The following is a 25,314-nucleotide window of genomic DNA, read 5'->3' on the forward strand; positions in this document are numbered from 1 at the left end:
TTTACAACTTATCAGCATATGAACAGGGCTTTTGTCCACAGCCAGAACTTGCTAGAACTCTCTCAGGTAGGTGCCACTGTCCTTCTAAGAGAACATGAGGGGAAGTTTATGGTGAGCTCTGGCACCTGTTTTTCTACAAAAATAGCACCGGGTATGAGCATTTCAATTTTCCATTTTTATCTTTTTTACACACACACACACTAACACACACGAGGATAAACATAGAATGTGTCTGATGAAGTGAGCTCTGTCCACAATAAAGTAGTGTCCAGAATATTCTCTGTCCAGAGCGGAGCCACGCTTCAGGAATTTTATAGGACTACTGTACAGCTGAGTCCTGACGCTGCAGAGATTTCCTCCTCCCCCTCTGCAAGGGTGGGTGAGAGAGACACAAGTGTCAGAAAGTTGTAGGCAACTCCGGCAAAGCTGATTCGATCTGTGCAGCAGCAGTTGTGACTTTTCACAGGAGAAGGTGGAACAAAACCAAAACCAAACAAAAAAAGGGGGAAAAGCCTTTTGAAGCTCTGTTTCTTTGCCTAGACCCTGGAAGCGGGTTCAGGTTTGGAGGTTAGTACTGGAAAATGTGAAGTGCTTTGCTTTCTGCACTCAGCTATGTGGAAGCAATTTAAATCAGGGAGAAGTGCAGCAAAGGTGACAGATTTGCATTTTTTTTAAAAAATCCACTTTAGCAGATATTAGCTGCAGTAGAGATGAGCAAAGGAGAACAAAGGCTCCCCCCCCTTCTTTTTCTTTTAGAAAGCAGGACGGTGTGGAGGGAAAGGAAAGGAAAGCAGAATGCAGGAACTACAGTCGAGTGGGTGGAACTGGGAAGTCAAAACAAGAAGCTTGGAAGTAACAGTTCAGCATCAGACGCTGCTTTCCTACCATATAAACGAGGGCTGGAGGGGAGGGGAAACGGGGCCAGTAGTTCAGCTGTTTTTAAAATAAACTTGACATCTGCCAAAGTTTGCATGTTGCTTGCTTGCTGTGCTGGGGAAGGAGAAGGGGAAGCGGGATTTTAGAGAGTCGAGAAGTAGAATCTAAAATGGTGAAAGCAAATGTGAGCAGAATTAAAACTAGCTGAGTAAGCAAATTGGATAGGCAGCTTTGATAGCAGATATATCGTGGCTGGGAAATAACTGCAAACTTAGACGTTGGATCACCAGTTTCTTTTCCCGAGCTGTAAAGGGTGTCGGGAGGAGCAGAGAGGGGGGAAAGAGGAGCGGGGGATCGTAAAGTAAACAAGGTCCACTATTCTGGGGTTTTGTGATATGAAAGAGGGAAGAAAGTGAGGCGGGCTTCGCAGAGAATTCATTGGAACAATTTACCAACTGCTACGGTACAAGAACAAGCTGACAATAGTAATATGCCAAGAGAGAGGGGAAGCGGTTAGGGATGTCTTTTTACTGGAAGCCTTTTGGGGAGTCTCAGATGGCTGCTATGAGGAGGAAGGGAAACTTTCCTTCCATGACCCTTAAGGAAACCAATTGTTTCAGAAGTTCTATTTGCTGTTTAAAATTCTTATTTCTTCTCAAATTAGGACGAGCACAGTTTTCAATTAACACATACTGTATATATTACCAAACGGATAGTTCTGTCCAAACTACAAATCTGTGGGGAAAGAATGTGTTCCCTCCCTTTTTTTTATTTTTTTAAATCCTCTCTTACAAACACCTTTCAGTGTGGTGTAGCGATTGAAGTGTTGGACTAGGACCTGGGAGACAAGAGCCTCCTCCAGACTGGTGGTGGCTTTTTGTGGCTGTATTCTGCAGCATGTTCTGACACAATAATAGTGCATTCATGTTGGGTTTATTCAGCTTGAGTTTGTTCTGCAAGGTTTCCCCAGTGCTACCACATTATTGCTGTCCAGAGGGGCTGTTGGGACCACAAAAGTGGGGCAACTGCCCCCCCACCGGCTAGCTGTAAAAAAACTGAGGTGTCTAGATCGCTTCCAACAAGAATGGCAAGTGGTCCTTTGAACCCAAAGCAGAAAACACGAAGGACCAAACACACTGAACACATTCAGCCAGCAGGTTACAGGGAAACGAAAGGGGAATGTATGAAGACAGTGTTCTGCATATTCACATTGTAACCCATGCAGTATATATACACATCTGATATGAGTCAGAGAAGTCAGGTTGCAGAACCCAGCTGATTTTGTAAGTGGACACCTCCTTGTTACATAAGTTGGCTCAAACATTTCTAAATGGATTACAAGCCCTGCTGCACAGCAAACTGCAAGAACAACAAAATGCTGAAACTGCCGTGAACCGGGAGGGGTTCAAGATTGAATGAAAGCTGAAGGAACAGGCACACTATATCAAATGACAATCCCTAGTTTGTAGGGCCTTGGGCCCATTTTGCTCCATCTTCCATGTGGCAGCCCTTCAGATATTTGAAGGGATCCCAGTCTTCTCTTTTCCAGGCTAAACATACCCAGCTCTCTCAACTGTTCCTCATAAGCAGGCATAGGCAAACTCGGCCCTCCAGATGTTTTGGGACTACAACTCCCATCATCCCTGACCACTGGTCCTGTTAGCTAGGGGTGATGGGAGTTGTAGTCCCAAAACATCTGGAGGGCCGAGTTTGCCTATGCCTGCTCATAAGGCTTCCTTTCTAGATCCTGTATCAACTTGCCCACCCTCCTCTGCACACGTTGCAGCTTGTCAATAACCTTCTTAAACTGTGGTGTCCATAACTGGACACAGGACTCCAGGATACAGAACTGACCAAGGCAGAGGAGAGTAGTACTATTGTAGGATATCACATGACCATTAAAGGCACAGCTACAGGAGCAAATGGATGTGTATATAAAATTATGCACGGTGTAGAGAAAGTGGATAGAGGAGAGTCACACACACACACACACCCTCATAATGCTAGAACTTGAGGACATTCAATGAAGCTGAAGATTGGGAGAGTTCCAGGCAAGGTCTCCCAGCTGGAAAGGGTCCATAATAAGGCCACAAATCAGTCCAGGTACTGGACACCCAGATAGTAATTCAGGCAAGGTCAAGGTCAAGAGACACTCCAAGGTCAGGCCACACAGAGGCAATAGTTCAATACCTCCACTGTCATAGGCAGCCAGTTTCTGAATACCAGTTACTGGAAACAATACGATGGGAGAGTACTGGTTTTTTCAGTTGCAAGCTTCTCATAGACATCTGGCTAGCCACTGTAGAACAAGATGCTGGCCATTGGCCAGATCCAGCAGAACTCTTTTTGTGTTCAGTTCAAAAGTCGGCAGCTCTGGTTGCAACAGCTATTACCATCAAATGGTTCAGGGTGCATAAACCCATACTTAGGGTAAATGGTTAACTTAATTGCAAGGTCATGTTGCAACATAGTAAAATCCAGATTGTATTTAACAGATCATCATCATCATCATCACCATCATTATTTCTTTATTGCATTTATTTACCGCCCTATACCCGGAGGTCTCAGGGCGGTTCATCATCAACTGAAAGCCTCTGAGATCAATTCTGCCCCACTCCCTAGCCAATCCAAAGCTGGAAGAGGGACAGAGAGGGAGCAGCTACAAGAACTTGGGTTGGTGGCATAGTTCACTCTGTGTTTCTGATCTGAGAGAAAGATCCAAAATCAACAAAGAAACTGCAGAGAAGCAGACAGGGTCTGGGATAGCTCAGTCGGTAGAGCATGAGGCTCTTAATCTCAGGATTGTGGGTTTGAGACCCATGTTGGGCAAAAGATTCCTGCATTTCAAGGGGTTGGACTAGATGGTCCTAGTGGTCCCTTCCAATTCTAAGATTCTATGATTCTATGTGTGGTTGTTCAGCAGCTCAGTTTTAAGCTGCTCAGATCTTCTTAGTCATACATCCCCATTCTATTTCCAAGGCATGAAAGGCAGATAACTGTATGCTTTGTGCCTTTAACAACTATGAGAGGTGGAAATTCAATGGATAAAACTGTCACCCAGCACAAAGTCAGAGCAGTCTACCTGCTGAATGATGGGAAATGGAGTTTAAGTGCATCATCATTAAAAGCTGAGTAGCATGCCTTAGCCTTGATGCAAGCACATGGAGGCTCTGAGTTTAGGAAAGGCAAGTCTATTAAGGGAAATACATGCTTGATAGAAAAGATCCTAGTTCTAGCTAACTAAAGGGGAGAGAGGGAAAGAGTGCCATGCCTGCTCTTTGTTCTCAGCAAGAGAAACATAACAATGTCTCCTCTCTCAAAATAAGAGTGAAGAGGAAGCCGTAGGAAATGAGGTCAGCAAGAGTGAGTGCATCAGTCTAGCGCCTGAGGAAAGGTCATCACATGTTAAAGGACAATCTAGGAAGCCTCAAGGTTTCCTCTCTATCTTCTTTCTCTCTGTGCAGACCCACCAGTCTCCAATACAAGCGGAGTTGTATCCCAACACTTCCAATGTTCTGTCTGTTTCTGATCCCCAGTTTTCTGTATCCTCCATTTTAGGACAGTCCTCAACATTGTTCTGCTGCGAAGCCGTTTACCCAGTTGTGCAGTACTTGACAAAGTAGAAGGCTGAAAAGATGGCTGGGAAACCCAAGTTGCACTACGTTCGAGGGAGAGGGAAGATGGAATCTATACGCTGGCTCCTTGCGGCAGCTGGAGTGGAGGTTTGTGTGACCATAAAAATAAAAGGGGGGAGGCAACGCTGGATGAATGAACTAGCAGTAGTTAAGATGAATGGCCTCTTTTGCGCACACAGCTGAATATATGTGCAGTATGTTGTGCTAGGAACACAATTCTCTCTGTACATTTGTCTGTCTGCATACACATACACAAATACATACACTCCTGCTGCAACTCAGGAGAATGTTTTAAGCATCTGGTGAAGTGGACTGTAGTCCATGAAAAATTATGCCATACTAAAATTATTATTATTATTATTATTATTATTATTATTAGTTGTAGTAGTAGTAGTTGTTGTTGTTTATATGCCGCTCATCTGACTGGGTTTCCCCAGCCGCTCTGGGCAGCTTTAAGATGCCACAAGACTGATGTTAATCTAGGGTTGCCATATCTTGAAGAGCAAAAAGAGGACAGCTCGAGCCACTGCCAGCCAGAGCCGGGGCTGCCTCCATACCCATGCGCCTCTTTCCCCAGCTCAGGCTGGCAGTGCCCACAGCATGCAGAGAACAAAACTTGGACATTTCCTGTAAAATGTAAAAATCTGCCTGGATGGGCATGTCGGCCCGCTGAAAGAGGACATGTCCAGGTTTCCCCAGCCGTATGGCAACCCTAGCTGCATAGGAAAATCTCTACCCCAAGTAATAAAACTATCTGACTGCCAATTCAAGGGACAGTTGTTTGTTTTCAATCATACAGCACAATCCTATACATGTTGACTTAGATGGGAATCCCACTGGGTTTGGTGGGCTGTACTCCCTGTCAAGTGAATATAGGTCATCTAATCAGCCATATAATTCAGAGAAATGCATGCAAAGCAGAGAGCCTGTGGGTGTGTTTTAGAATATATATAAATTTACTTTTGACATCATAGAAAATGCTATATATAAGAGAGGGGGGATCACACTCCCCAGCTACAGAGGGAAGGCCAAGACAAATGTGTCTCTGGGAATGCTTCAGAAACTTCAACACGATCTCATTTCAGTGGGTTGGACGGTTTGTCTTTTGAAGTCATTTCAAGGAATAGAATCGTATGAATGGTGCGGCACTCTGAAAACAAACATAGCAAAGAAACTCTGTATTATGTACAGACCAAGCAGATGATTTCTACCAAGACAAAGGCGCCCTTTTCATCCCAGCCATCCTTTTTGTAATATGAATCAATACGAGGGTACAGCATGGGGGGGGGGGAATTTAAAGGCTGTATTGCATTTTGCAGGTTTTCAAAACAGTCCCCCAAACTCCAGGTGCTTTTAAAGTCAAGGAAAATAACAAGCATCTATTTCTCTCAAGATAATTACGACATGAAAAACAAACATGATTCTGTTTGTTCTATTCTGTTTCAGTTTGAAGAACAATTTATCGAAACAAATGAAGACTTGGAAAAATTACGGAAGAGTAAGTCTATGGGTGAAGGTATTCTCTACATGGGACTGATATATTTAAAGAATCAATGGGGAGCCCCCATTGATTCTTTAAATGAAAACCTAAGAAGCCACTTTATGTTGGGGTCCACATCAGAGTCTCCAAATACTGTTGTATTCATGGGTAAAAAAAGATTTCGTGTTTGGTTTTCGCTTGCACAGGAAAAACACAAAGGAATTTGGATTTGGGGATGTCATAGAATTTCAACAGAAATGGAAGTGGGAGCAGAAATTGCCAGCTTGGTGTATTTGCCCATGTCCAGAATGGAAATCAATCCATTTAATATGACTGTTGCTTCTTTCTGTTTGCAAACGATACATAATTTATTGTTTATTTCTTTCCTGCCTATTGGTCCTTGTGAGTTGTGTTATCTTATTTGCAGCTTGTACGGTGCCGTTGTTTTATTTGATTCTTGTTTGTTTGTTCTGTTTTGTATTGTATGATGGGCGCAAATGCCGAACATCCATCTATCTATCTATCTATCTATCTATCTATCTATCTATCTATCTATCATCTATCTATCTTTCCTGCCTGTTCTTCACCCTAAGGCCCCAAAGAGGGGGTTGCAGTATTAAAACACAACATTGAAAACAGTTTGAAGGTACTTACAAACAACCCATTTGTGTTGAGTTTACGTTGCACCGAAATGGATGGGATGGTGTAACCGTTAACATAACACCAATGTAAGCTATGTAACGAATTCTGTAAGTTACATAATTTTATCACAGTGGGAAAGCAATGGATTGCTGATGAATGATCCTGTGTGAGAGGCAGGGAAAGGAGGCTCTCCCAGGTGAGAGCTTGGAGGGTCCACCCACTTTTGTGTGAGATTGTATTTTTTCTCTTTCTTTCTTTCTTTCTTTCTTTCTTTCTTTCTTTCTTTCTTTCTTTCTTTCTTTCCTCTTTCTGTGTTTGTTTTCCTTTTGCTTCCTCTTTCATTATAAGTTTGTTTTCTATTGTATTGTATCTTGAAAAGTTTTGATTTAAAAAAATCATTACAATGGACAGAGCGATGAATGATGAATAGAAACAGTGCATGGACTGAATACAGGCTGGAATGGAGAATGACGTCTTTTCACATCTCTGTTTGAATCATGCAAACCAATGGGGAGCCACATTTTCCTTTTTAAAAGCTGCTCTACTGAGATGTGATCCTTATTAGAGACCGCAATACTTCAGTTTTAACTTTCAAAGAAGGCAGGCTGAAGCAGTAGTTTAAACTATTTAAGTTTGTGAGAACTGAATCATTCATCCCCATTTTTTTCCTCCTTTACAGATGGACAGCTCCTGTTCCAGCAGGTGCCCATGGTGGAAATGGATGGGATGAAGATGGTGCAGACGCGAGCTATTCTCAACTACATCGCAGCAAAGCACAACCTCTACGGGAAGGACCTGAAAGAGAGAGCACTGTACTTATGAACACATCACAGAATTCACTATAGGTTTATTTTTTGAATAGAAAGCCAGCTCTTGCCAGAAGCTGAAAATATGGAATGTATGCACTGAACTGCAAACATCCAGCTATCTTCCTGCTTTTGCATCTCTGTATTCCTAGAGCTAGAGCTATCTATGTCACAATGTGACTCTTACAAGGAAATTTAGGCTATAGCTACTTGGGGAGGAAAACTGTCCAATAACATGATAATGCCAAACACATCATGCCTGCTAACCTTCCATACATGTGTGGAAGACCCCATCATGCATGCTGGCTTGCAATTGACTGGTTGCACAAATAAATGTCCTTCCATATGGCTGCTGAAATGTATTAGAGCTGGTCATGATTTTTCACCTGCATATCCTTTTAGGAATGGTGAAAGTCACTTAAGTAATTATATATATTTTTCTGTTTGGATAAACAGCATTGTTGAATCTGTTTCTATTTTTTTACTGTATACGTTATATCGTTAATGTATTTCTAATTTTTGGTATGTATAATATGCTGTAATTATATTTTGATTTTCTTGTACTTTGATTGATAGCAACAACAAGAAGAAATAAAACAAAAAAAATGAAAGTAACTGTGCTAATGGCTTCTTTCAGGATTGACATGTACGTGGAAGGAACAACTGATCTGATGGGGATGATAATGACACTCCCTTTCCAGCCCCCTGAGAACAAAGAAAAGCAGATCAGCCTAATGTTTGAGAGGGCCACAACCAGATACTTCCCAGTTTATGAAAAGGTAAGGGATTGTCAGGTAGCAACATAGAATGTGCAGCTAGATCTTGACTGCTGAAGGTAATATGGGGAGAACCATCCATAGCAGTAGCAAAATTCTGCAGCAGCACTTAAATGTGGAATAGTAAACCTACAAGTCTACCAACATTTCTTTTTGTACTACAACTCTCCTAATTCCTGACCATTGGCCATGCTGGCTAGGGCTGATGGGAGTTGGAGTCCAGCAAATATGTGGTTTCCCACCCCCGATCTCAAGTTCCAATGCTACTGAGCAGAGGATCACAGGAATGAGGGCCTTTCGGTGTTATGCAGTGGGATACATGCAGGTGTGTAAAATGTATATTTGAACGAAAAAGCCAAGTGGCTACTCTCATGGGACAGTCTCTGCCTGCCTCTCAGCCTTACATGTCTGAAACACAGAAGAAGCAGGAATAATCCACAACGAGCCTCTGTAGCCTAGTACGAGCCAGGGGTCTACATACCCTCAACACTGACTTATATTTCTTCGTACGCCACAGGTTTTAAAAGATCACGGACAAGATTTCCTTGTTGGTGGGAAGTTCAGCTGGGCAGATGTCCATCTGCTTGAAGCTATTCTGATGGTCGAAGAGATGAAGCCTGATGTTCTTTCTGCATTTCCTCTGCTGCAAGTGAGTGAACTAGGACATGTTCTGAGAAATGAGATGGAACGTAAACTGTAAGACTGTGTGTATTCAGAGTGCAAATACAGCAATTGGAAATACTTCAGCCATAGGACTGTGCCACACCTAGCATGTCATAATCTATATGATGGTGATTATGGTGGTATATGAGAGCAAGTCCAAGTGGCATCTGGGGAATATGTCTTATGCATAGCTGTCAACTTTTCCCTTTTTTTAAGGGAAATTCCCTTATTCCGAATAGGATTCCTTGCAAGAAAAAGGAAAAGTTGACAGCTATGGTCTTATGCCAGGCATCTGGAAGTTCTGTGGAGCAGGCATCTCCACAGATTTCACATGTGGATTGAACACCATGGGACCACAGATCTTTTTCCATAGACGCACTATTCCACTGATTTAGACTCATGTGTATAATTATCTCTGAATACTTTTACCATACAAGGGACACGGGTGGTGCTGTGCATTAAACCACTGAGCCTAGGGCTTGCCGATCAGAAGGTCGGTGGTTCGAATGCCTGTGACGGGGTGAACTCCCATTGCTCGGTCCCTTCCGCTGCCAACCTAGCAGTTCAAAAGCGCATCAAAGTGCAAGTTGATAAATAGGTACTGCTCCGGCAGGAAGGTAAACGCCGTTTCCGTGCGCTGCTCTGGTTTGCCAGAAGTGGCTTAGTCATGCTGGCCAGTGTGGTGTAGTGGTTAAGAGCGGTAGACTCGTAATCTGGGGAACCGGGTTCGATTCCCTGCTCCTCCACATGCAGCTGCTGGGTGACCTTGGGCTAGTCACACTTCTCTGAAGTCTCTCAGCCTCACTCATCTCACAGAGTGTTTGTTGTGGGGGAGGAAGGGAAAGGAGAATGTTAGCCGCTTTGAGACTCCTTCGGGTAGTGAAAAGCAGGATATCAAATCCAAACTCTTCTTCTGGCCACATGACTCGGAAGTTGTACGCCGGCTCCCTCGGCCAGTAAAGCGAGATGAGCACCATAACCCCAGAGTCATCCGCGACTGGACATAATGATCAGGGGTCCCTTTACCTTTACCTTTACAATGCTTGTAAAAATATGCCCCTGCTTATTATTAAGCAGATTGGTTGCTTTTCAAAATTCCCATGTCATAATAGCACTTAAAACTTTATTTCAGCCACTCAGAATTTGACAATCAATCCATTTCAGAAAAAACAATAATCATGCATGTGAAAACATTTAACATTTTCAAAACCCCTGCCCAAAGTTCACAATGATTCAAAAGGAAAATGGAATGGGGAGGGAAGAGGAAAGCAAACATTTGAAGCTGATGGATGGTGTTGGACTAGACTTTTTCTCAAATGTAAGCCCATCTATGTTGGGAAGTTTTCCCTTATTCTTAGAGGAGATTCTTGTTTTTTTCATCTAGGCCTTCAAGACAAGAGTAAGCAACATCCCCACAATTAAGAAATTCTTGCAGCCTGGCAGCCAGAGGAAGCCCCCATTTAATGAAAAGTATGCTGCACAGATCAGGAAGATTTTCAACTTCTGAGCACTTCAATCACTGCAAACAGTGGCCTTATTTTTCTTGATTTATACTGCTTCTCCACATATACCTTCGCTAACTTTTTGTCAACCACCTTGAGATTTTATTACAAATTCTGTGAAAAGTTACTCCCACATCTTACTCAACTTTTAAATCCATTCTGGTCAGGGGGCATGCTTTCAGAAACATGGCATAATCATAGGTAATAATAATGCCCAAACCAGTTTGGGATGAGTAAATGATGTGGTTATATAGACCCTCCATGCTGCTCAATCCAGACTAAAAGTATGTTCTTTCAGTATTAGCTCAGAGATGGAACTTGCTGGTGGCAAAGGTAGTTCATTTACATTAATTGGGATTTGTGCTAAACGTGGGGAATCTATGATTTTGATGCTTGAGAACCCAGATAGATCCAAACAAGGCCTTAAAATTGAATCGCAACATTTTGCATGAACCTGAGGGCTATGTGCTAATTTTGAGAAATCAGTTGTGGTGTTCTAAAATATCAACCGCAAGATCCAGTTAGATTTATGCAAATTACTCAGAGGCCTTTCAATTTTTATGCATTCATATACCAAAGAAACTGGATAAAATGTTTAAATTAAAATTTTGTCCATTGTTGGAAAACACTGCCAGGGTCAACAAACAATTGGTTATGTGCCACTTAGAATGTCTTCAGATGAGCAGCAGCAGGAGAAATGTAGGAATCATGTCCAAGGCAGTCATATGCACTGTTAGTGATTATTACTATGTTACTAAATTATCCTTTGACTTCCTTGACCTGCGACACAAATATATTCAGGCACTGAATTTGTTACTATGTAGTAACTCAATCATTACCAAGGATAATTGCCTTAACAATTAAAATGCATTTCTTTCTTTTTCTGTTGAGCTGCATTTATTACTACTGTTTGCTAGCATGTACCTCTCTGTGAAACATGGATTTTAGGAGGAAATCCTACTCATCTCACGTAAGCATGCTTAGATCCCAACCCAAATGGTTTTCCTCCCTACTTTTCATGATCTTACATGCTTCGGTATGTGCTGATCACAGATTTTGGTTCAGACTCCAATTTGGCATTTTAGAAAACGGCCTATCTCAAGTGCAAAGTGCTTTGGAAGCTGCCCAGTTCAGCTGAGGAGTCAAAGTCCACACTGGAATAGAAAAGCTGTGTTCCTCTCCCTTCCACCCACAGTTCAAAGGGAACCTGCAAGTCACGGCCAGCAGAGTCAATTTGGCCACTGGTCAGAAATGATGAGAATACAGAGCTCTGCAGGGGAGTCTGGTGCTTGCAGGGGAGTTGAGCTCAGTATAAGAAGGGGCAGCTGCCAAATGAGAAACATTGCCCATGTGCTAGCTTCTGACGGGCATCTCCAAGATCCCTGCTCTCCTTTCTTAAGGTTCTTTATATTTGAAGGGCTTGAACTGGTCAGTCCCTTGAATACAACAGGGATGGAGCTCTTGTGGCCCTCTGGATGTTGTTGAGTTGTAACTCCCATCACACCTAGCCCACATGGCTGATGGTCAGAGATGTTGGGAGCTGATGTACAGAGAGCCACAGGTTCTCCACCCCCAAAACAGAGGACCATTCTCAGCAATGAGTACATGACCACCACTCACCTCTTTGCAAAAAGGGCCTGAGGACGAGTGTTGCACTTGTGATGCAAAAGTTTCACGTCTCCCACGCCTTTAAAAGTTTTAATCTGTAGATTTGCCTTCGAAGTAGAATATTGTAAAGGGTTGTGTTTTCTTTTTGTCCCACATTTATTTGTTTTCCAAAGTTGCCATGGGCACTTAACAAGGAACCAATCTGTTTAAAACAACAGTATTATACCAGGGTAAGCAGTCACTGAGCCACTCCTTGGGTTTGTTTTTTCATCCTCCAGCCAAATAGATGATACAGTATGAGAACTGGAATATTCACAAAGCAAATTATTACTGCTCTGATCATTTCAGAGAAGTACTATATTAATCCCTGTAATGGAACATACTTGCTTTAGACTACTAGAGAATCCCACTTCTCAGTCTTCTTAATTTGTCATCCTTGTGTCATCACACAGGACTGGGCTTGCATTTAACCTGTGTTTATCCTTTCCCCAACTTACCCAGAGCATTAGGAGGTTCCAATTTATGCTGCTTCTTTAACTTGGTAGCTCCCCAGGTTTTACTGTTTAAAGGGGTGAAAGAATTCTGTGAATTCTAACCAGCATTTAGATGGGTAATGAAAACACGCTGAAATTCAATCTCAGTTTGAAAACTCTATCCTGGAATTACCTCAGTCAGAGTTGGCAACTTTACACATGGCCTACAATAATACTGTCGGCTTGGAATGTTTGAGTAGGTTGCACACTTTATAAATACAAGAAATAAAAGTATTGGTGTGTGATTTCTGTGCCAATGGCCCTCCAGAAGTTGTCAGATTCCAACGCCCCTCATCTCTGTTCATTGGCTAAGCTGGATGGGGGTTGATAGTATTTGGAGTCTGCCATGTGGAAGGCCACAGGCTCTCCACCCGATTTAGAGCCATACATCTTCCTAATGGAAGTTTGGCACATGGCTTAATAGGACCACGTGAGCAGCACTGACATGTTCCGTGGGCATGCTCCCCGCCTTGTGTGCATTCAGTATGCATGGAATACGCCTGCTTACGTTTATAAATGTGTGGCCTTCAACAGCTGCAAAACTCAGCAGATGAAGCTTCCCCTCGCTATGAAGCTAATGGAAAACTGTAGCTGCTGAAGTTCTGTCTGTTATGCAAAGTGAAAAAAAGTGCTGGGTGCTCTGCCAGACTTTAGTGGCTGACCCTATCCAGTTAGTTCGTTGTCTTTTTAAAAAAAAAAATGTTACAAAACTCACTGCATGAATTAATTATCAACTTTTCTGGCCTTGGAGATACAATGAGTACAACTCAGCAGTTTAGTAGCTGGTTTAAAATTAAGCTGTTGAACAAATGCAGAAAGGACTGTCTTACTGCTGTTTATTGATTCTGGAGTTTAATCTGAGGGCACTTACACACACACACACACACACGGGGGGGGGGGAGACCTACAGACAGAAACAGGCAATGCTCATGTCTGGTGACCACTATAAATACCTCTGTGTATCATTGTGCCACTGTAAATTGTCACGCCGACATACTGAATATGAGGGGTAAATAGCATTTCCATGACAGGGCCTCCTCAGGCAGCCTTCCTATACTTATCAGGAGCAAGTCCCATTGAACACAATGGGCTTCTGACCAAGTAGAGTGAAGAAATTAATGTGCACCGCCATTTTGTGTTTGGATGCTACAAAATGGTTGCATTTGGTTTCAGAGGCCTGCTCTGGCAGTCTGGGCAAAGGTTCACAGGAATGTTAAAGGGACACTGGGGGACATTTTGCAGGGGAGCACCAAATGATCAGCCTAGCAACCTGGCACTTATGTAACCAAGTGTCTGACTGGGTGAAAGGTTGGAATGGTGTGGTGGGGAGAGAATGAAAATAGTACAATTCCTTTCAGGTTATGGAGCATAGCTCTTTGGAGTACAGAATTAAGTTTCACCCTGAAGCAGAAGTTTAGCTGCAACACTGGACAGTGTTGGAAAGAATCATATGTCTCCCTTTTGCTCCGAGGTCAGCAGTTGCAGCAGAGCAATGCTGTGTGCTCATGACACACAGGGAGAAGGAAGTTAAGGCTTCATCCCATGCTGAACAAAGATGCCCCCCCCACATGCCGTTCATGCAGGAAGCATCTTTTGGGAGGCAGCAGTGGGTTTTCATCAGGACTCAGCAGAGGGAATGGGTTAACTTTCGCTTCCAGTGTGCCATGGACCTGGTACTAATTTTTTTAAAAATTAAATGAAATATGTGAAATGTATACATGGTACTTAGGGCAAACTGTATGCCAGACCTGGGAATCGCAAGTAAGTGGAGTGCTTGCACTCAGTTCCTGTTTGTGGGGTTCGAATAGGCATCTGGCTGATCGCTGTGATAACAGGATGATGAACTTGTTAGGACTTTGGCCTGATTCTGAACTCTTCCAAAGTTCACCTTAAAACTCCCGAGTGGTGACAATACAACATTTGAAGGACACATAACATAAGGCACGCCAAGCCTAGTAGTAACGCGGGTGGTGCTGTGGTCTAAACCACTGAGCCTCTTGGGCTTGCTGATCAGAAGGTCAGCGGTTCGAATCCGCGCAATGGGGTGAACTCCAGTTGCTCTGTCCCAGCTCCTGCCAACCTAGCAGTTCGAAAGCACACCAGTGCGAGTAGATAAATAGGTATCGCTGTGCGTTCTGGTTTCCGTCAGTATCCCATTGCGCCAGAAGTGGTTTAGTCATGGTGGCCACGTGACCCGGAAAGCTGTCTGTGGACAAACGCCGGCTCCCTCGTCCTGAGAGCGAGATGAGCGTCGCAACACCATAGTCGCCTTTGACTGGACTTAACCTTTTTTACCTTTAACTAGTAGTAACATCACAAAAGCTCTCTTCTGATGAGGTCATCATCCTAAGAATTCAAGAAGTTTTTCAAGGTCAGCAGTAACACAAGAGAACATGCCTTCAATATATTAAACTTCTTTATTTCAGTTTTGGCAGTTTCCATCTTCTGGATTTCTGGACGGAAACAAAGCTTTCCTGTGTTTCGGCAATAAAAAATGTTTTTAGTTCTATATGCATCAGATATGTCTATTAATCAGGAGCTTCAGAACAACATAGTAAGATCCGTATGATGAAAATTGTTATGTATGCATGTTTGCAATGCTCTGTATCGTGTTTTGTAAATATCCCATGCCTGCAAAATTGTCATTCAGGGCTGCAGCTGAATTTCAAAGCATATGCCACAGAGCAGGAGTCTGAGTTTCAATGGTCTTGCGGTTCCCATTATTTCTGATGGTGTACTTCTTACTGTTAAAGAGTAAGGCATCAATGAAACCTCATTGCTCCACAAAAAATAATAGTAACTAGGATCGTCATTAAAGGACAAGTCAATCACTTGTCTAAACAAGAACATAGATGTCAACAAAAATTACAAACAATCGCATACATTTCTAATCAGAAATAAATGCCATTGAGGTCAATAGCTCCCAGGGGTGTAGGACCACAGCCTAAGAAAATGCTACTTAGAGAAAACACGAATGCAACTTAAAGAATGTAGCCCCAAATCCACAAAAAAGTAACACTGCCTTTTGCGCAATAGTCATTAACCCCCCCCCCAAAGTGCTTTATCTTCCTACATATACATTGAAAAATTCAAAGGAATTGTTGCTTGTTCATGTAAAATTATACAAATGCTGTTTCTTGCTGCTTTGGTCTCTCATACCAGGTGAAGAACAAGCTTCAAGATCATCAGAAGGCTATGTTTAAAAGACAGAGAGAGTGAAATTAGAAAGCATGCTGCCAGTTGAGACATGAAAGATACATTTCCATATCTAGGACTATGTGTACTCTAATCTTTTTTTTAAAAAACAAAACCCTACAACAAGGTAACCCAAAGTCCCTGCTCAGAAAAGTTGAATTCTGGGACCTGCACAAACTATGCAAATGTGTGCATTTAGTTATTCTTCAAATCATAGAGAGAAGCAAAGAGAGGCTGGCCAAAACTACCCTCTACCCCTCTCCCCAGTTTTACCAGGCACTGATGATGTATTCTCTTTTATATATATATAGTTTTCTGTTTTACAATTTAGAATACAGTCATGCCTCGGGTTACGTACTTTTCGGGTTATGAACTCCGGTAACCCGGAAGCGCAACCCGGAGTGCGCGCAGTGTGCAGATGCGCAGAAGCATTCTGCACAGTTCGCGCATGCACAATGTGTTTGCACGGCGCAAACCACTACTTCTGGGTTTTTCGCGCGCTTGTTCGGGTTGCGTACTTTTCGGGTCACGAACTGTAACCCGGAACCAATTACATATGCAACCCGGGGTACCACTGTACTCATTTAAACAACCTTAAAAGATCAAAGACTTCTGTTCTTCTTTTTCCATGGTTCATTTTGCATATCCTAAATCCCTGCATATTTTACATAAACTAAAAAATTCATTATTCCGTTATTGCATCCATCAAAACTTATTTGCACTGTTGAATTTATCTTAATGCTGCCAGCGTTTTTGAATGCACACAATTTCCCTCCAAATATTCAATAAACATTTTCCAATCTTCTTGAAACATATGTTCTTCTTGTTCTCTTATTCTATGTGTTAGGTCCGCAAGCTGCGCACATTCCACCAGTTTAAGTTGCCATTCTTCTTTAGTTGAGACCTCGTTCGTTTTCCATTTTGGGGCTAACAAAACATGGGCCGCAGTAGTGGCCTGCATAAATAATCTTTTTTGACACCTGGGAATTTCCATCTGTATTATCCCCAACAAAAAGGATTATGGTGTCTTTTTTTGGAAAAGGTCTTTTAACCTTTTCCCCCAATTCATTATGGATTATTTCCCAATACTCTTTGACCACATATGAAAGAGCACTCCCTCAACCTACTGTTGATGTACTCTCAATCCTAGCTTCCTACTCTTAAAACACAAGAAACTTGTTTGTTTATAAAATCATGTACCTCAGTGTAGCTGCAAAATCACGGAACACACAGAATTTGGTCTCAGAAAACTATGAAATGCTGTGGTTTGCAACCAGCATCCTTTCCACTGCTCCTGCTGCAGCAACAGGCAAACTTTCCCCAATATCCTGCTGCTCCCTGAAGCCAGCTCTGAAGGGAACAGTGTGGAAGGAAAAGTGCTTGGGGAGGAAAAGTTGGGAACAACCCAAATTGCCTCCTGTTCTTCCTTCCGGCAAGAGTTTCTGCCAAGACCTCACAGATGGACCCTTTCTGCTTGTGCAAAGGACAGTCTGGATGCAACCGCCACGACTTTGTCACCTAAAAACTAGTTCTATAATGAAGAGACAGATTCGCAACCAGCAGCTCTCCAACCATAGTTTAAACTTGTGTGCAGGACCAGTGCTAGGGCTTCTTGGGCCCTAGGCGAACCACCTTCTGGCGTCCCCCGCCCCCCGCCAAAGCCTGCTTTAGCGGGAGGTGGGGGTGGAGGCAAGCAGAAGTTTCTCCGCTGTAGCGGAGAGCTGCTGCTCGCCCGTCCCGCCACCCGCCCGCCCCCGCCAAAGCCTGCTTTAGCGGGAGCCGGGGGGGGTGGGTGGGTGGTGGAGAGGCAAGCAGCAGTTTCTCCACTGTAGCGGAGAGCTGTTGCTCTCCCACCCCGCCCAAGCCTGGCCAGCGCCCCCTCCATTTTGGCGCCCTAGGCAATTGCCTAGTTCGCTTAAATGGACACGCTGGCCCTGGTTGTATGCAATACAATCCTATGCTTACTTACTCTGGAGTAAGTCCCCCAGTGTTCAAGGATGCTTACTCTCTCAGGTAAGTGCTGACTGGGCTGCAGCTGAGTAAAGAAGGGGGACTCTCTCTCTCTATATATATATATTTACCTTAGGCCTGCTATGATTCCAGCTGGCATTAGCTTCTTGGTCCTCTTAAACCTCACTCCCATTACAACGGTCAGGAGGAAAGCTGTGACTGTAAACATATATACAAGCATTAGTTTATTATTAATCCTATGGGTTTTTAAATGCTGCCTTTCAACCATGCTTCCAGGGTGGTTTTCAACAACAAGATGTAACAACAACAGAGCGTGCTCAGTGGCCAAGGATGATGGGAATTGTGGTCCCAAAGACCTTGAGGGTTCCAGACTGGTGAAGGCTGCTCTGTTCTCACGATGCACAGCTCTGCATGGCTCAGATGAGTGCTATGCAGGGTGGATAAAAGTCAATGTTTTTTTAAAAAATAATAATCAGATTTTTTAATATAAATTAGATTTTTTAAATTTAAATTGGATTTTTAAAATAAAATGCTTTTGGAGGGAAAAAATGTTTCTAAAGATAGTTGTCTATTTCAGTTACATTATAGTCCAAAGGCTATCCATCAGGAAATAAGGATTTGTTTTAAGTTTTCCATGTGTGCTAAAACTCAGTCTAAGGTGTTTTTTTTTAATTGTTTAACCACATCAGTTAACAAACATGGATACATATGCTGTAATGTTATTGTTTTAGTTAAATAGATTGTTTAAATTGTTGTTAAGGAAATGATTGTTTTTCTCCTTCCAACAAAGTACAGCAGAAAAGTTGTAATATAAATATAAACAGTTAACTTATCAAACCTCACAATCATTTCATAATTATCTGTCTATGTATAACCAAATCAGTAATTTTTGATATGACTGTAAAAACTACTCTAAAAATTAATTATTCCGAAAATGAAATCTTCATCTGGTTGTAAATATTAAGATTATACCAGCAAGAACGAGCCTTTCTGTAAAAAAAATGATTTAAATCAAGTCTTACTGACTAGTGATTTAAATCGTGATTTAAATTGATTTGATTTAAATCAAATCCACCCTGGTGCTATGTAAATAGATTATAGCTCTGCACATGGAAGAGCTGCTCCATCGATCAGTGCTGCCAAATGTGAAACATTTCCTAACATTAAAGAGAACAGGGGAGCTGCTTTCACCTCAGCCTGTTGCATTTCCTCACTGGAAGTCCAAATGCCCCCTGGAGCCAAATGAAGCAGTTAAAACTGGAGTTGACTGCCTGTTTTGAGTCAATACCTGCAGCTGTTGCGAAGGCACTTCCCGTTTTATAGCTATCTGTGTTCAGTTTATGATCATTTGCTTTAGGATGATTACATTCAAAGCAATAATTCGATTTCCTGTTAAACTTGCCGTGCACTTCCTTTTCCAGAAAGGGGGATACTTACACAACGATATCTTTATATCTCTGGGGTCGTGAGTGACCCAATATGCTCCATAAGCAGCCATCAAGCCGAAGAACAGGCCAGCCACCAAGGAGATTTTACTGCCTGTAACAATGGTATCACAATAGATCAAGTTTAGAGGGGGGGGGAAGGAAATATGCAGAAAACTGAAAAAGAAAAAGAAATGGTTCTACAATGCCTTTTTAAAATAAAAAATAAAAAAATTCCTTCCAGTAGCACCTTAGAGAGCAACTAAGTTTGTTCTTGGTATGAACTTTCGTGTACATGCACACTTCTTCAGACTTCTTCATGCACACGAAAGCTCATACCAAGAACAAACTTAGTTGGTCTCTAAGGTGCTACTGGAAATATTTTTTTTATTTTTTATTTTGTTTAGACTATGGCAGACCCAACACGGCTACCTACCTGTAACTGTTTTTAAAATATGATGGTCAATTTCTGGTAAACTTAAAATACATTTATTTAAAAATGTATACTGCGTTTTAAGATTCCCTCTACTCCTTTCTACAACTGTTCCAAGATTTAAGATCAACCAACCAATCAAATAATCTGACCAGACCAGATGTAAGATTTTAATCTGATCTAGTTGAAATCTGACAGGCTTTATGGATTTCAGTCTTGAAACCAGTTTTCTGCAAAAGTGCTATGTATGTATGTATGTATGTGAGAGAGAAAATAAATATACAAAATAAATTCAAACACATGCCATTTCCACTTAAAAAAAAATTCTTTAAAAGAAGGAGCACTTTTGGTAGGAGAGAACGCTCACGTATTAATTCAGTCTCTTTTTATAGTAATGTGAAAAGCAAGCATTCTGGCTTATAAAATTCCAGAAACTTACCTCTTAAATTACAACATATTAAATACATTTTGAGTTCTGCTCCCTTAAACATATCTGGTTCAGCAGAACCTGAAAATCTGGTGGGGTGCCCGCCAAAGTTGAATTCTGTCAGTATCTTAATTAACTAGATTTTTGGCCTTACCTGAAGACTAAATCAGGATTATTAAATGGCTAGGCTCGTCTCAAATCAATCACTCTGGTAAAGTATAGACAGATGAATGAACAAAAGTATAGACAAATGAACTTTTGTATCATGATGGTATTGAGTGGGGTAACCCCCTCTCCTCCAGCCCTAAATACTTAGTAAATAATAATAATAATTTTTATACCCCGCCCATCTGGGCAGCTCCCAACAGAATATTAAAACATGATAAAACATCAAACATTAAAAACTTCCCTAAACGGGAAACTGAAGTGTTTCACACGATTCTTACTACACCACAGGAACGTGATCCAAGTAGGAGTGGGAAAAGCCTCCATTTTTGTGTGTATGTATTCTACAATTCCAATTCTTACCTTTGCGAATATATCCTACAGCACCTCCGAGAGCCACAACCGCAGCATAACCAAAGCCAATCCAGTCCACACTCATGATGAAAAATCTATAGGGCAGGAAACCAAGTTACCAGTGAGAATACAGAAAAACTCAGGGAAAGAGGGGAAAGAGGGAGAAAGAGAGTTATGTTGCAATGTTCTTGTGAACACTAAACAATTAAAGGAAAACACATTCCTGGACATGGCGGTCGACTCTGTGACTTAGGTAAGCACCCCAGCAAACCAACACGCACCCATGGTCAGTTCTGAAAGCTGGAGGATTAGAAGAAATCTCCTGTCTCTCATTCATGCTGTCTTAAGAAACCAGTCTCCATATTAGGAATACCAGAGACAAAATGAGTTTTTGAGCTCTACAGCTAGACTGGTGACTGGGAGTGGCCGACGAGACCATATAACAATGGTCCTGAAAGACCTACATTGGCTCCCAATATATTTCTGAGCACAATTCAAGGTGTTGGTGCTGACCTTTAAAGCCCTAAATGGTCTCGGCCCAGTCTCCACCCCCATCATTCAGCTGAGGTCCAGCTCCGAGGGCCTTCTGGCGGTTTCCTCCTTGCGAAAAGTGAGGGAACCAGGCAGAGGGCCTTCTCAGTAGTGGCACCTGCCCTGTGGAACGCCCTCCCATCAGATGTCAAGGAAATAAACAACTATCTGACTTTTAGAAGACATCTGAAGGCAGCCCTGTTTAGGGAAGTTTTTAATGTCTGATGTTTTATTGTGTTTTTAATATTCTGTTGAGAGCTTCCCAGAGTAGCAGGGGAAACCCAGCCAGATGGGCGGGGTATAAATAAATTACAACAACAACAACAACAACAACAACAACAGTATGGTGCAACAACAACAACAGTATGGTGCAGTCTGCCCTGTCCTGCCACTGTACTCAAAACTGCTCACCACATGGTAACAGCAGCCTCCGTGTGGCAGGTGTTAAGGGGCAAACTAGCTCTTAGTGGACATGGATTTGGGGGGGGGCAGGACTGGTTTGCTTGCACTGGGGGGCGCTGAGCTGAGAGGGTGCCGCTGGGGACACTGCAACAATGGCAAACAAAGGAAGGCGGGGGCCGGGATTGGGCACCAAATTTTGGCAAAGCACAGGGCGCCAGAGCACAATAAACCTAAACCGCTTGCCCTACAAATCATGGATAATTTGCAGTTTTTCCAGACTGTGCATCAGACATCCAACATTCTTCAAAAGTCTAATCTGGAGGTCCTGGAGATCAACCTCCTACGTAGCAGTTTAACTTCTGAAACTTTTTTACTCTGCTTCCCAGGGCCACATTGTTTCTGTTACAGTATTTACTTTTTCAGTTTGCCCTGGGATACAAGAATCCGATTTCTTCTGTTTCAGTGTATCTGAAGAAGTGTGCATGCACACGAAAGCTCACACCAAGAACAAACTTAGTTGCTCTCTAAGGTGCTACTGGAAAGAATTTTTTATTTTGTTTTAAGAATCCGATTGTAAGACTACAACTCCCATCAGCCCTAGAGCTAACAGGACCAGTGGCGACGAGAGTTGTAGTCCTAGAATCATGGAATTGTAGAGCTGGAGGGGACCCGAGAGTCATCTCATCCAACCCTCTGCGGTGAAGTAACCTCAACTAAAGCTTCCATGACTGATGGCCATCCAGCATGGGCGTAGCCAGGATTTACAGGTATAACGTTGGGGGTGTGTGTGTGGCAGAACCGAGCTATCTGCGATGCGATTTGTCAGTTAGTTAAGATTTTTTATTTATTTAGGGAGCGGGGCGGTTTCCCTCCCTGCCCCTACCGCCCGCTACACCCATGCCGTCCAACCTCTGCTTAAAAACCCTCCTTTTTGGATGGAGAACCCACCACGTTTCAAGGCAGTCTGTTCCATCTGCGGACCCAAGGCTGAGAAAGGCTGCTCTGGACTCAGGATGGTTTTGCGCAGCAGCAGCAGCAGGAAGATAGCTGCCCAAACATGTTGTGACACCTCTTGCAAAACGCGACCTCCGCCGATCTTCTGAGCGCGTGCAAAAGTTTAACTTTCGACACGGCTTGGAAAACACGGGCGGCGCGCCTGCCATGTTTTACCACCAGCTCAGAGCACCGGGCCTCCTCTCTCTCTCTCTCTCTCTCCCCCCCCCCCCCCGAGGTTTTCACCCACAAATCCTGCAAATTTCCATTTGCTCTTTTTGCATATCCCCGGTGGCGGAGGCAATGCATCTCCCTTTTGCGCTGCAAGAGTTCACGCGCAAACGACACCCGGAGCAGCAACAGGGAGTGGGAGGCACCCGAGGAGCCCTTGCCTGAGCAGGAAGTGACGGCTTCTGCAAGGCCCTCGGCCTCGGCCGGGCTTGTCAATCGCGGCCCGGCGGGCTGCCATAGGCCAGGCGAGGTTATTGCACCGGAGAAGGGGAAGGAAGCCCTGGCTAACGCGCCCTCCTGTCAGTCCGGTGCACGGTGCGGGGCATGCAAAGGCTGCTGCTGCTGCTTCTGTTGCTGCCACCTGGCCCTCTCCCTCCCAGGCCCCCATCTTCCTGGGGGGCGCCTAGCAAGCCTCTGCCCCGCGCGGCCTCCTTTCTCCCGCTGCCCACCTACCTGGCTTCGCAGTGCGCGTTCGGGATCCGCCTCCGTCTCCACCCGCATCTTTGCGCTCTCTTGCGCGCCTCCTACAGGCCCGCCCAGAGTGAGAGGAAGGCTTTGTGGGTGGGTGTGCCTTCGCGGGCCTGTTTGCAAGGCAGTGACGGCCCTCGGAGTTGCGGATTTGCGATGGGGTGTGGGGTAGGGTGGGCGTATTTCCGACGACCTTTCTAGTACTCCCTTTTTTGTTTTCTTGCCTGGTTGTTTTTTTTTTGTTTTGTTTTGTTTTTGCTCCTTTTACTGAGGCCCGAGCGTTTCAAGACAAGGCAACAGTGCCACCGCGTGGGTGAAAATAGGAAGCGAAAGTGCTAAGTCTAAAAAGAGGTGGTTGTTCTAAAGAAATCAATGGAAAGGCAGAATATCTGGAAACAGTGTGCTGACTATTAATGCATATCCACCAACATTTCTCCGATGAAAATAGGGACGGCCTAAGGAAAAATGAGAGATTCTGGGATCAAATCAGAAACCGGGATGGTCCTTGGAAAATAGGGACATTTGGAGGGTCTGTTAATGTCACAGTGGGGCTGCCCGCCTGCTCCTCTCTTGGGCCTGGCACACCCATGAGGCAAGGTGAGGCGACCAGCTCAGGTGGCAGGAGAGCCCGATGTAGATCTTTCTCCCTCCCCCCCCCCTTGTTTTCGGTCACAGAATTGTAGAGTTGGAAGGGACCACAAGGATCATCTAGTCCAAGCCTCCAAGCAATGCAATAATCTCTTTCCCAACATGGGGCTCGAACCCACAACCCTGAGATTAAGAGCCTCCTGCTCTACTGACTGAGCTATCACAGACCAAGTGAAGATCTCTGCTCATCCCTGGTGGGGACGGGGTACGTGTGTGCCATTTTGTGGCTTGCTTCAGGTGCCAAAATGTCTGTGGGAACAGAACAGTCGAGATGATGAAGAATTGGGATCTGCATTAGGAGGCTTCCTGTGAATGGCCTCACGAGAGGGGAGTGGGTTTGTGCCTGTGCTGTGTCTGACGTTGCTGATGCGTCTCCTGGTGGCTCTGCATGGGAAAGGAGGGCAGCAATATCTCTTCCATGCTTATGGCAAGCACTTGACCAGCAGGGGGCCACAGCTGATGGGTGCATTAACGTCAGCGGAGCATGTATTGCAGGAATGACCCCCCCCCCAATACCACCTGTGCCTTGCTGAACAAGTTCAGTATATCAATCCCACGGCACATCTCCATATCTGGTCAGTGGCAAGGACACACTCTCTCTCTCTCTCTCTCAGTTATGGAAATGCTCATGAAACGGGCAAAATAGATTCCCAAAGATAAGCAAGTTTTCCCTTCCATCACAGCCTTGCTGATTCATGTTTGCCTTCTCTGATGAATCAGCTGATTAATGCTGATGAATAAACACATGCAGCGTCAAGCTGCATACCAATTAAAGCTAGCACCCCTATAATAATTATTATCCCCTGGAGTCTGGACCATAAAGCATATGGTATATTTGCAGGCCTTGGATGCAAGTGCTTTAAAATAACTAGGACACTCAATCTTTCTTCCAAAGAAAAACATTGTTCTTTTTCTTCTCTTCTCTTTGTTTCTGCTTGGCAGTCCATTTTTAAATTATATTCCCCATTTCTTTGTATTGCCCCCACCACCAATAACTCTAAAGGGATTAGAGAATAATTGTATAATAAAATTATACAAGTTGGTGGAGGGAGAAAGTGGATGCAGATAAGTTTTCCTCCCTCTCTCACAATAACAGAAGCTGGTATCATCAAATAAAGCTGACTGGTGGGATATTCAGGACTGGCGAAAGGAAATGATTCTTCACACAATACAGTGGTACCTCAGGTTACAAACGCTTTGGGTTACAAACGCTTCAGGTTACAGACTCCGCTAACCCAGAAGTAGTACCTCGGGTTAAGAACTTTACTTCAGGACGAGAACAGAAATCACGCGTCAGTGGGAGGCCCCATTAGCTAAAGTGGTACCTCAGGTTAAAAACAGTTTCAGGTTAAGAATGGACCTCCGGAACGAATTAAGTTCTTAACCAGAGGTACCACTGTATATCATTAAGCCAAGGAATACACTGTCACAATGGCCCCAAGCTTAAATGTGGCTAGACACATTCATGGAGGCTACTAGTTATGAGGGCTATATGCTGCTTCTTGGCCATCTTCTTTGGCGATCACCCGTAGCCGAGTAAGATTGGCTTCC

The 25,314-nt window shown here is 43.5% G+C and overlaps 2 protein-coding genes across 3 annotated transcripts; one reads left to right on the forward strand and one right to left on the reverse strand.

Moving 5' to 3' along the window:
* Positions 1 to 478: 478 nt before the first annotated feature.
* On the forward strand, positions 479 to 11,262 carry LOC117043382 (glutathione S-transferase-like). Its single transcript, XM_033142986.1, has 7 exons — positions 479 to 567; positions 4,435 to 4,598; positions 5,958 to 6,009; positions 7,313 to 7,445; positions 8,077 to 8,218; positions 8,733 to 8,864; positions 10,263 to 11,262. Exons 2-7 carry the CDS (start codon positions 4,512 to 4,514, stop codon positions 10,383 to 10,385), a joined length of 669 nt encoding a protein of 222 aa, XP_032998877.1. The 5' UTR covers positions 479 to 567; positions 4,435 to 4,511; the 3' UTR covers positions 10,386 to 11,262.
* Positions 11,263 to 14,919: 3,657 nt separating this feature from the next.
* TMEM14A (transmembrane protein 14A) lies at positions 14,920 to 23,202 on the reverse strand. 2 transcript variants are annotated; one of them, XM_033142987.1, is made up of 5 exons: positions 23,101 to 23,202; positions 20,500 to 20,585; positions 19,125 to 19,226; positions 17,798 to 17,885; positions 14,920 to 15,714 (listed from the first exon to the last, which is right to left on the reverse strand). In XM_033142987.1, exons 2-5 carry the CDS (start codon positions 20,573 to 20,575, stop codon positions 15,675 to 15,677), a joined length of 306 nt encoding a protein of 101 aa, XP_032998878.1. In that variant the 5' UTR covers positions 20,576 to 20,585; positions 23,101 to 23,202; the 3' UTR covers positions 14,920 to 15,674. The 2 variants fall into 2 exon arrangements, with proteins under 2 accessions (XP_032998878.1, XP_032998879.1); XM_033142988.1 differs by lacking the exon at positions 23,101 to 23,202 and adding an exon at positions 22,372 to 22,392.
* Positions 23,203 to 25,314: the final 2,112 nt, after the last annotated feature.

Source organism: Lacerta agilis, chromosome 3 (genome assembly GCF_009819535.1).
Source record: "Lacerta agilis isolate rLacAgi1 chromosome 3, rLacAgi1.pri, whole genome shotgun sequence".
Taxonomy (NCBI): domain Eukaryota; kingdom Metazoa; phylum Chordata; class Lepidosauria; order Squamata; family Lacertidae; genus Lacerta; species Lacerta agilis.